Source organism: Quercus suber, unplaced genomic scaffold (assembly GCF_002906115.3).
Source record: "Quercus suber isolate HL8 unplaced genomic scaffold, Cork oak 2.0 scaffold_1212, whole genome shotgun sequence".
NCBI lineage: Eukaryota > Viridiplantae > Streptophyta > Magnoliopsida > Fagales > Fagaceae > Quercus > Quercus suber.
The window spans coordinates 12352-24559 of record NW_027070608.1 but is presented as its reverse complement, the minus strand read 5'-3'; the positions used below and the strand labels follow the sequence as shown (position 1 = coordinate 24559).

The window sequence follows — 12208 nt, the reverse complement described above, 5'->3', positions numbered from 1 at the left end:
GAAGAATACAAATGTTCTTTATTTAATGCTTTGTTAGCAAAATTATCTGTTATGAAGCATAAATATTCAGAGGAAGATTTGTAAACTGTAAGGTTGTCATATTGCCGTATCAAGTCCTAGAAGGCTGGTTGTTTATCATGTCATAATACTTTGATTCACAAATCTAAATGGTTTCCATCAACCATGAGGACAATGCCTTTACTTTTATTGATAAGAAAATTCAACAATAAGGACAATGCTTCACTTATCTTAAAATGTCACAGAAGTGCAATGGACTCATAAACAACTTGAAATGAAGAAAAGATTAATAGCACAGGATATTAGATCATACCATCATCAAAGCATTTGCGACACCAATAAATATTGATATTATGTACATGAAAGCACTCATGCTTCTAGGTAAGAAAACAATTGCTGCACCAGAAAATATCCAAATAATGCCACCAACAGAGTAGTAGGCCTTCAGGCATTGGCCAGTCCATGCAATCTCCTGAAAAGGTCAGATATCAATAAATAAAGAATTTGTAGAAAACACAGTTTTTCAACCAAAGAACTGAGTTTCACAAGGGGACGTGTGGAATAACAGATACGATGAAGCTGCAAGTGTAGATGATGGCAGGAACCTGCTCCCATCAATTTGAAAGAATTAGCCATGCATCATTTTTCCAAATAAAATATTTTTAAGATTAAAAGAAATATGATTTTGAAAGGTTTGTGCATGTACCAGAGCTTTAGCTGATTGGGCCATTCGTAGATCATTAATAACATAGAATGCAAGATACGCCAAACACAAGAAGCCACCTTGATATCAGAACTACAAAGATAGCTCACCAATTTTAGGGAAATCGCTTCTTTTATTATTTGTAATATTAGTGGACTGATTTTTCCAAGAGGGAAGCCCACTTTTCATAGGACATTTTTTCTTGGAGGCTTAAGATATTCTTAAAAATATCAGCTCCTCATATGATGTTATAATATATAAAGTTAAGTTTCTTCTTTCTTTTCTGTTTGTTAAAATGAGCACCACTAAACAGGAAAATGCACTGACCTGTGACACATTGACAACTAATCTGGTGAGCACATAAACGATAGCAACTTCATAATATGGAACTCGCTTGATCCAGTAAGCCCATGCAATCCTAACATGAAAATTTCCTTGTGCTCCTACCCTGGATCTACATAAGAGAAGTAAATAATTATTGTAATTATGTATGCCGAGGTACCCCCAAACTTTCTAAAATTTCAAATATTTCCCTTATATGGTTTTGGAATTTCTCACATCTAGTTTCTAACCAAATGGTTCAATTAAACAACGTGAAAAAATGAGGTCCTTATCCATCTAGTACCAAAGCCAAACAACAAAACTTGAAATTAAATGCCCATAGCCATTTTTCTTATCTTAAACCAAACAAAATTAAGAATGATAACACTATTACAGGTCATAATACTATAAGATTAATTTTTTATCTCGCAACACATCAAGAAAGCATTATAAAGACATTTCCTAGAAACTTCAAAGATTAAGACTATTTATGTTACCTTGGCTCTTTGGTTCCAAAAAGGAATATGCCCACAGAGCAGCATCCAATAAAAATTGATGAATATACAATCCATCGATACTGCTTGGCAGAATACAGTGATTAAAATCCAGAAGGAAAACTCTTAATAATAGTTCAAAAATTCTTTGGACATACCTGATTTTCAAAATCAGCATATGTGTTTGCTTTGGTGACAGCAAAGACTATTAGAGCAACTGCATATAGGCTGAGGTTGGCAATCTATAAAACAAAGTTACCAAAAAAAAAAAACCTTCATTGGTACCATGTTACAACATACAGACAAGTACAACCAAATAGAATCCAGTTCGAAGCTGACCATTGTAAATGCATTTCGACAGCTAGTCAGCACTACTCTACTCGTTGAATTCAGTGTGATGCAATTCACCATAGACCTTCAACAAAACAGTTAAGGTTCATAGCATAAGTGAAAAATACTTCCAAAGCCAATGACACGTGTTTCTTCCTTTTATCTTTTCCATCAATGTGGAGGGGCCAGGTGAAGGGGTTCACTGCTGCCCCATGCTTTAAGGAATTTCCATAAGGTCCCCCTGTTTTATGTGATCATCCTTTTGTTAAATTAACAAACTTTCAGGCTAGTCCCTCCGCATAGACAAATTTTCAGAAATAAAACAAAATAGCCATTTGTTACCAATTAGTTTTCTAGGCTTCAATTAAATGCCCAAAAAATTATGAGTGTTCACAGAATAATAACCACTTAAAGGAGTGGCAGAAGTACCTTTTCCCTTGTTCTTATATAGGATAAAAAATAGAAATGATGATTTGCACGTTTCAACAGGAAATTGTAGATTGAGAAGGTTATTACATGTGTGAAACCTGAGTAGCAGCCCAACCAACATTGAAGATTGCTGCAAACAAGCTGTACCCAACAGTTTCCAATGTTGATGAAGAAGTACCAAAGATCCAATTCCCACCCCCACCACCCCCCCTCCCTTCAAAATCACCCAAACAACCAAAAATAGGGCTTAGTATTTAACAAAAATTTTGTAAATGAATTTCAATCATTTAGGAGACAGAATAACTGGATATTAAACCTTGCCCTAGGCAATCATAATAGTGCATACAATCTTGTGTAGGACATGAAAACATAACAATCAGACATGACATCTCATTTGTACTTTCTTTGAAACCATTTGCCCATATAGAGCTAGTAAATGAGGTTTAAAAAAACTGATTTGAAGAACATATAGAATTTAATTCCTTTTGTTCAATATTGTTAGTGTATATTAGACATTTTTTTTAAAAGGTTTCACGTGTAAAACCCTCTGTAAACCCAATCACAAATTAAGAAAGTGCGCTATTTCGTTTTTTTTTTTTTTTTCTTCATTTATTCTTGTACTAGAAGCAAGCAATGCAAAATGAATCAAAACTCACAGTAAGAATATAAGAAACACATGTTAACTTGTCACTAGACTCAAACTTGAGCACCATTGTGAAGGCTCCAATGAATTAATAACAAAAAGAAAATCAAAGAAAGGAAAAAACAATGATGGATATTAAAAAGCATTCAAAACAAAACAAAAAAAATGGACCAGATGATATAATATTCTACTGTTTTATTTTACAGTATCTGTTACAATTTTTTTTTTTTTTCAGATTTTAGTTCAAAATTTTTTTGGGTTTTTTTTTTTTTTTGTTAAAAGTAGAACAAATAAATAATTTTTTTAATTGGAGGGTGTTTCTAATTTTGATTGAGAGTGTTCCTAATTTTTTTANCCAATGTTGATGAAGAAGTACCAAAGATCTTACAAGGTACGCAACCACCAAAAACAGAAGAAAATGAAACGGCAACCAGAACAGAGCCCGCAGCATGCCATATTTTGAAATGTCCAAACCTGTCAATCTATCATGGAAACAATAGGAAGCAGAATTATTTCCAGCAAGCTAAGGTCACAATTCCCACCCCCACCCCCCCCCCCCCTCTTCAAAATCACCCAAACAACCAAAAATAGGGCTTACGTATTTAACAAAAATTTTGTAAATGAATTTCAATCATTTAGGAGACAGAATAACTGGATATTAAAACCTAGCCCTAGGCAATCATAATACGTGCATACAATCTTGTGTAGGACATGAAAACATAACAATCAGACATGAAATCTGCATTTGTACTTTCTTTTGAAACCATTTGCCTATATAGAGCTAGTAAATGAGGTTCAAAAAAACTGATTTGAAGAACATATAGAATTTAATTCCTTTTGTTCAATATTGTTAGTGTATATTAGACATTTTTTTTAAAAGGTTTCACGTGTAAAACCCTCTTGTAAACCCAATCACAAATTAGAGAAAGTGCTTGCTATTTCCTTTTTTTTTTTTTCTTCACTTTATTCTTGTACTAGAAGCAAGCAATGCAAAATGAATCAAATACTCACACGTAAGAATATAAGAAACACATGTTAACTTGTCACTAGACTCAAACTTGAGCACCATTGTGAAGGCTCCAATGAATTAAATAACAAAAAGAAAATCAAAGAAAGGAAAAAACAATGATGGATATTAAAAAGCATTCAAAACAAAACAAAAAAAAATGGACCAGATAGATATAATATTCTACTGTTTTAATTTTACAGTATCTAGTTATGTCTGTTTAGCATATCAATTTGTGAGTAAAAAAATAAAAAAATAAAACAGAAAAAAAATATAAATATGTACCAGTTCACCAGCCAATATGGTTGTAAATCCATCAGCTACTTGACCTGAAAGCATAACCATAGCAGCATCCCTATAAAATGAAACAACAATGTCAAAAAAAGAAATTATAGGAGCTCAACAATTCATTTATACCATGAGGTAAACAGAACTCAATGCAGCAACAGACAAAAACTTTATTCAAGAACAATTTTGATGAAAACATAAGGAAATCAAGAAGTTCTAGGTAGTGTCCTTAGTGTGTGCTTGATATAAATTGTTTGCTTACTTCACTAAAATCTCATCATGCTGCAAAGAATAAGAGTTTGAGTCTCGTAGAATATCACCAGATTTACTTGTCCCAAATAACATATAAAACTTGTACCTGATAAATCCCTCATTACCAAATTCAACATTACCCAGGATAAACAACACTTTCCTTCCATGTATCGTTCTTTTTCAACATGATGTGAACAAAATTTCAACAGAAAACATCTTTAACAACTGTAATGTGATTTCATAAACTGCTGGCCAGGTAATAAGATATATACCTTGGAGAAAGTCCAATATCTGTCAAGAACAATAAGAGGTAAGTGAACCAACAGGCAGCAGTGATATCATTGAGCATGTGACCCATGCCATAATAAATGACGGACCGTCTTCCAAGGGGCTTAGTGAACGAATCATCATCATCATCTTCAATACTATTTCCCATCATGATACTTTTTAACAAATGGGAACCTGCAAAATATGAACTGAAGCTTGAGAGAACAAGCATAAATAGCAATTTAGCAGAGTAATCATGTTGGAGTTTTTTTTTTTTTTTTTTTAAATAAAAATTTATTAATTTTATTCTAATTTAAAATAAATGATCATTCACATCAACTATAGAAATAATATATTCATAAATTAATTGTCATTTGACTTTCCCATATAAGTCGACAGGCTTAGCTGCTTACTGAGCTTTGATGCATTTCTATTGTTCAATCTTAATTCATTGCTTTTAACCATTACCTAATTGGCTGAAGTTAATGTCTTTAAACAAATTTAACAATTAAACAAACTATGATATTTCCATTTATATAATTCAATGTTTTACCGGATCCATAATATGTCTATAACATTTACATGTCCAGCTGCCTAAAGGAAATTTAAAAATAAAAAAGGTACTTTTTTAAGCAAGCGAATAATGTTGCTATTTGTTAGACTTCTTTCTTATTGGAAATCTCACTAGTATAAGCAATAAAAAGAGAATTTATCTCTAAAGTTTATTTCATTAATAATGGTTTATTGGTAATTTCATTTTGTGCGAATTTCAAGAAAACTTAAGTAATATCTCTCCTTTATTTCCAACAATCAGAACTAGGTTTACTAATGATTATACTTTGTCATCCATGCAATGAGTTTATGAGAATTTACCACACCCAGCAAAATTCTTAAATGCCCTAAATATTTCCAAACATGTTGTTGCTAAGCCAAGTTGAAGGTAACACGGGATACCATAATCAAAAACATGCCAACATACAAGGATAGCAGACTCAAGGGGTAATGAAAGTATACATCTTGCAGACCCAAGGAGTCACTAACCACCCCTACCCTTTAAGGGTAGCAGTGCTAGAGTGAGGCTACATTGGAATTGGTGAAGCGCCCATTCATATCGTTGCAGTTTAACTTTTCTTTTCTTTTTTGGGGGGAGGGGGTAGAATAAACGTTTTGGCCTTTCTTTGGGGAATGGTCTTCCTAACATACATGATGCTAAGCATGATGCAGAAATAGGATAAATCTAGACCATTCAAGTATGTGAATGCCACATAGTCCTGCATTAAGTACTAGCATTGCAGGAGATATGGGAAGATTGACACTTTGGATAGCCTTTCAATGACGCCTTGATATGCACATTGGATACAACTTCATTTCAAAATCTTAGGCCATTTTGTTTGGGGATTAGCTATTATATCAATCTCTCAAACTCAACACTTACATGTGAACGCCAACAAGTTTCCCCTTCATGGCTCATGTTCAAGCCTCTATATCTTTCAGGACACTATTGCCAATTGAACATACTGACAATGATGCTCTTTTACCAACTATAAGAAATATTTTTGATAACATTTGAGACTAATGAATCACAAGAGAGGACAAAATTAAAATAATCTTAACAAAGGGACCGAATCCTGTTCCTCTCTTTCCAGCATTCCTCTCCTCAAATTCAGCTACATCCCATCTCATATGTAAAAAAAAGGATAAACAAATAAAAAAAATTTAATTATTATATATAATTTTTTTTTTCAGGCCAGGGTGTTCTTGGGAACAACCTGAGCCTAACGTGGCGTCCCCACTGCTTGGAAGGAAGAGTAATACTTTTTTTTTTTTTAGAAACAAACACACACACCCTTGAACCCTAGTAAAGATGACACACTCAAACAAGGATGATAGGTTAGCTAGCGTGCGAAGGGTCTTAAGAGAATCGACCAAGGTCACTGGCACGCAATCGACTCTGTTTCTGTGTGGAGGTCAAAATGGTTTGTGGTGAGGCTTGAGAGAGAGAGAGAGAGAGAGAGAAAATATTTCGTAACTTTTATTGATGGACAGTTCCTTAATAGAGGTATATTGAAATACCATTCATTTGTTAATTTTGCTCATTAAATTGTTGAGTTTGATGCATGAAGCTTTTATGGTGTTTAATTAGTTTATACTTAACAAAATGCTATTTTAGCAAGTGTGATGAGAGTGCTCGAAACTAACAGGACACTCCCTTCCTTTGAACCCTTGACCTTGGCATATGATCGATTTCATTCTTGATCATTTTTTCTACACCAAATTTTACTATATCACGTTAGCCTTTGGTGATAGGGAGCAACAGGTTCTAAACAACTAACTGCTAATTGACGTACATATTGTATTAAACATGAGTATCGGACACATCTTGTATTACATTTCTTACTTTTATTTATGAGAAGCAATGTCCTCCTTCCACTATTATTGTAACTAGTTGCAGACCCAAACGATGTGTTAGAATAAATAATTATTTTGTATTATAATATAATTTATAATTTTTTGAAAATAATTTGTTCTCCCTAAAAATTAAATAATTTTTATTCGATTCAATTAGGTCTACTTCAATCCCATTCAGCCCAATTTCGTCTAATTAGGTCTATTTTGGTTCAATTTGTTCCACTTGGTCCAATTCGGTCAATTTCAGTCCCCCTTCAGTCCATTTTAATTGGACCTTAAATTGATTCTTTTTGTATTTTTTTTTTTCAAGTTTAGCTCAAAAATGAATTTTTATTTCTTAATTTTTGGATTGAAAAGTATGAAATTTTATTATATTTGGGCTATATTCTTTAGTTTGAGTTAAAAAAATACAAATAAAATACTAAAATACACATTAGAAATTAGAAATAGAGCCTTAAAAATGCAATAAAAATGATAAATATTCAAAAGTCTTATTCGGTCCACATTGATTATATTCGGTCCAATTTGGTACTATTCGGTCTATTCTGTCCAATTCAGTCTATTCCATCTTATTCAGTCTACTTCGGTCCTATTCAGTCCATTCTGTCTACTTTGGTTCCATTTGGTCCTATTCAGTCTATTCTATCCAATTTGATCCACTTCCATCCTATTTGGTCTGCTCTGTCCACTTTGGTCTTATTCAGTCTATTCTGTCTACTTTTGTTATATTTGGTCCTGATCTGTCTACTTTTGTTATATTTAGTCCTATTCGGCCCACTTTGATCCACTTCAGTCCTATTCAAGCCATTTGGTCTACTTTGGTCCTATTCAGATCATTTTTTCCACTTTGGTTCTATTCAGTCCATTTTATGCACTTCGGTTCTATTCAGTCTACATTGGTCCTATTCAGTCCACATTGGTCTATTCTATCCACTTCAGTCCTATTCGATCCATTCATTCTTATTCAGTCCATTCGATCCTATTCGGTCCACCTCGTTCCTATTCAGTGCATTTGGTCCATTTGTTCCATTTGGTCCAATTGGGTCCATTCAAATCTCTTCGGTTCCTTTTGGTCCAGTTCAATTTATTTTTATGCACTTACGTAATGAGGAAAAAAAAAGTTTGGGTTAAAAACTCCTAATCTAAATCTAAATTTATTAAAAATATATATAAATCTCAAACTTGTAATATCTAAATTAAATTTTAAACATAACATTTATTGTTGTTATGCTTTTGTTAAGCCACATTAATGTAGCATTTTAGTTCACTTCGGTATGGCAAAACTTAGGTGAAAGTTTTTCTAAATATAAAAGTTATGAATATACAAATTTAATCTTTGGGACAATTATTCATTTGTTTTAACATCATTACTTTTAAATGAATTGCATGAGGTTGGTTATACATTTAAGGAAAATATATGTGTGTGTGTGTGTGTGTGTAATTTTTATTTAAACAAATTATTCAAATTATTTATTACCTTAAAAGAGGTTGTCATGATAATCAAAACTCATATCAAACTTATACAAAATATGTATAATTTATTCTCTAAATTTTATTGTAAAGAGAGAGACTGTTTGTAACGGGGAACTAATTAAAAAAATACAACACCAAAACATAAGAACCCAAAATAGGGTTTTAAAAATCACAAAGATTTATCAATATAAAGTAGAGTTGCAAGAAAGAATATAAAAAAAAAAATATCAAGAGAAAGAGAATAACCACTTTTTCAAGAGAGAATGTGAGAGAGAATAATAAGAAATTTATAGAAAATAATATGAGAAGAAAAAAAAAGTAAAAATAAAAAATATAGTAATAAACACCAAATTGTACAAGTAATGTTATGTGATAAAATAACATTATATTCTCATATACTATCTTTATAATGCAATATGATAACATCTATGAAATCAAAGAAAATATTTTTTTTATAGAAGAAAATCAAAGAAAATAAAAAGATAATAACTTAAAAACACAAAACTTAATCACATCAACCCAAAGTAGAGTTCTAAATAATACAAAAATTCATCAACCTAAAGTAGAGATGTAAGAAAAATATAAAAAATTCCAGCAAAAGAGTGAGTGAGAGAGAGATATAGAGAGAGAGAGAGAGAGAGAAATAACCTTTTGTGTGAGAAAAAAATCTATGAATAGAATGGAAAAGAGAATTGTAAATTTATAGTAAGAGGTAAGGAATAAGAAAAACAAAAATAAATAAAGGAAGATAAAGGGATAAGGTAAAAATGATATCAAGATAAATAGTAGTCGGGATATGAAAAGGTAAAAAGTAGGGAAAATTTAAAATTATAACAATAAATTGAGAAATTAATAAGAAGAAAGATAATTAAAAATGATAGAGAATGTTGAAAATGAGTGGATGATGTGACCGTTGATGTGGCTCAACAGGCATATAGCAACATTAAATGCCACCCTTCAGTTTTTAAGCATAAAATAGATTTATCACAGTTATAAAAATAAAAATAAAAATTATATAAATTAAAAAAAAAATTAATGAAATTCTTTTCTCATTTTAAAAAAAAAATAATTGTCCACTGGAATGTAGAAGTCCTTGTAAAAAAGACATACAAAGTCTAACGGGCTTCTGTTTTGTACTTTGATGGGCCAATTCTAATGTCCACCCAACAACATTGGCTCATATAATATAATATTTAATTTAATGAAACCATATAAATAGGAATTACGGATTGATTCCGTATCATATGAGACAAAAAAAAATATCATCGATCGTTAAATCACAATGAGTTCCCGGAGATTTCTCATTATGGCTACGTGTGTGTGTTACGTTCTAGATCAGTAAATTAAAAAAAATTAATGAAATTCTTTTCTCATTTAAAAAAAAAAAAAAAAAAAATTGTCCACTGGAATGTAGAAGTCCTTGTAAAAAAGACATACAAAGTCTAACGGGTTCTGTTTTGTACTTTGATGGGCCAATTCTAATGTCCACCCAACAATATTGGCTCATATAATATAATATTTAATTTAATGAAACCATATTAATAGGAGTTACGGATTGATTCCGTATCATATGAGACAAAAAAAAATATCATCGATCGTTAAATCACAATGAGTTCCTGGAGATTTCTCATTATGGCTACGTGTGTGTGTGTGTGTTACGTTCTAGATCAGTTTTTATTAACATCGATGAATACATTATGACAAACTCTAATTTTTATCCTACATGTGAAAAAAAGTATCTTGTGAAAGGGGCATTACATAAGCCGATTTTATAAAATAAGTTTCCAATGTATTAACATTGTGTCAGTGAGCTGATTTTATAAGATAAATTTTCCAACGTATTAACATTGTGTCAGTGCATGAGTGAGTCTGAATAAGTATATTATTAGAAGAAGAGGCTTTGAGAGTTAGGGAGTATAAATTAATATTTCAATTGCTAAATACTTCACAATATTTTCATTGAGAGATACTCGGGCTTAAGGGTTTATATTCTATTACGTATTCCCACAATTTTCTCTCAAAATTAAACCCTATTCAAGGTATGTTCCTTTTTTTCTTTCAAGAACCCTATTCAGTATTCAAGTTAGTTTATTTTATTTTGTGTTTTTAGGATTTAGTGTGTTTTTAATATGTATGTCAAAATATAACTTTAACTTGGTGTGTGTTTTAGATTGTTACGTTGAAAAACAAGCATGGTTCTGAACTTTGATTTGAATGAATTTTCTGTGGACGAGGACATGGTTTTTGATGAGTATGAATTACCTGGCTACGAGAATGTGGTTTTTGATATGATTGGATTACCTGTGGAAGACGAAGAAGACGTAACTTCTAATACCACATCCCCTGAGGTATACTTTTTAGTATTTATGCTATGTTATTGGGACAAAATTGGGAAATGCCCTGTTTGGGCAAAAATAGCAGCTTTATGCCCTTTTCTCCAAACTAAATAGGGAAATGCCCCTGTTTTGTAACTCGACAAACGAGAAATCGATTTATATTGAGAAACTCGATTATTCAATAGGCGAGTTATGTGTGAACTTTGTGCCACTCTGGACTACCACCGTGGCATTTTGTTTCTGAAAAACTCGATAATTCGAAAACCGAGTTATATAACCGACTATGCAGCTATCAAGTTATGCGCTTGTTAAACATCTGTCTATCCTGTCTTGGTGTCAGGTGTACGGTACAAGTCTTGAACATAACTCGATATTGTATTAATCGAGTTATAAAGTATACTCGAAATCCGTAGAGTCGAGTTATTCTCGTATATTATCTGCCCATCCCTCCCCATTGAGAGTGTCTTGCATTTCGGCTGAACTGGTTGCACTCTACAGCTCTGCTCCACAGTTGCGTCCGGACTCAAGTAAAATTTGTATCACCTCAGGTAAAAAACTCACATCATAATTTTATCGCAATGGTATTTTTATTTGATATTGTAATGAATTTTTATTTTTTTGGTTAAATTTTTAATTTTATGGCAATGGAATTTTTTTGGTTAAATAAGTACATTGGTATGATTTTGGTTGTTTGTTGTAGTAAATGTTGGTTAGAAGAAATTGTATTTTTTTGGTTGAATAAGTACATTGGTGTGATTTTGGTTGTTTGTTGTAGTAAATGTTGGTCACAAGAGATTGAAATCTTGACTATAGCAACATTTTATATTGCACATAATCATTATTTTCTAAAAGTTGATGCACATTGTTAACTTGATCATTTGCTGTTATTGTATTCAGCGTCAATGTATGGTTCTGGCAACCCAGAAATTTATAGGCCTCACAATGTGTTCACTGCTATGGGTCGTTGCTGGGTATTGGAAGATGAGTTCAGCTATCCAATCAATCCAAATCTGCGAAATAGTGCTTACGTTCACAATATCATGAGACAGGAGTGGGCTTGGTTATTTCGTGAACAACAAATGTTTTATGATGAGTTGGTTAGTTTTAAGTTGCCAGTGCCTCGACGACTTGCATCGCAAATGCCCAGAGACACGATCGACGAACTTCGTAAAGCATTGAACCGCATAAGAGAAGAAAATAATCGAATGAAAATACGTCTTAATCGATATCGTACCCAAG

At 32.1% G+C, this 12208-nt stretch overlaps 1 protein-coding gene across 2 annotated transcripts; it reads right to left on the bottom strand.

Moving 5' to 3' along the window:
* Positions 1 to 533: 533 nt before the first annotated feature.
* LOC112035916 (uncharacterized) lies at positions 534 to 4965 on the bottom strand. Of its 2 annotated transcripts, none has more exons than XM_065769593.1 (10): positions 4591 to 4662; positions 4230 to 4299; positions 3323 to 3420; positions 2383 to 2481; positions 1876 to 1951; positions 1695 to 1778; positions 1540 to 1619; positions 1050 to 1175; positions 725 to 785; positions 534 to 623 (listed from the first exon to the last, which is right to left on the bottom strand). In XM_065769593.1, the coding sequence occupies exons 2-10, from the start codon at positions 4287 to 4289 to the stop codon at positions 561 to 563; spliced, it is 747 nt and encodes a 248-aa protein (XP_065625665.1). In that variant the 5' UTR covers positions 4290 to 4299; positions 4591 to 4662; the 3' UTR covers positions 534 to 560. The 2 variants fall into 2 exon arrangements, with proteins under 2 accessions (XP_065625665.1, XP_065625664.1); XM_065769592.1 differs by lacking the exon at positions 4591 to 4662 and adding an exon at positions 4757 to 4965 and having other exon boundaries at positions 536 to 623.
* Positions 4966 to 12208: the final 7243 nt, after the last annotated feature.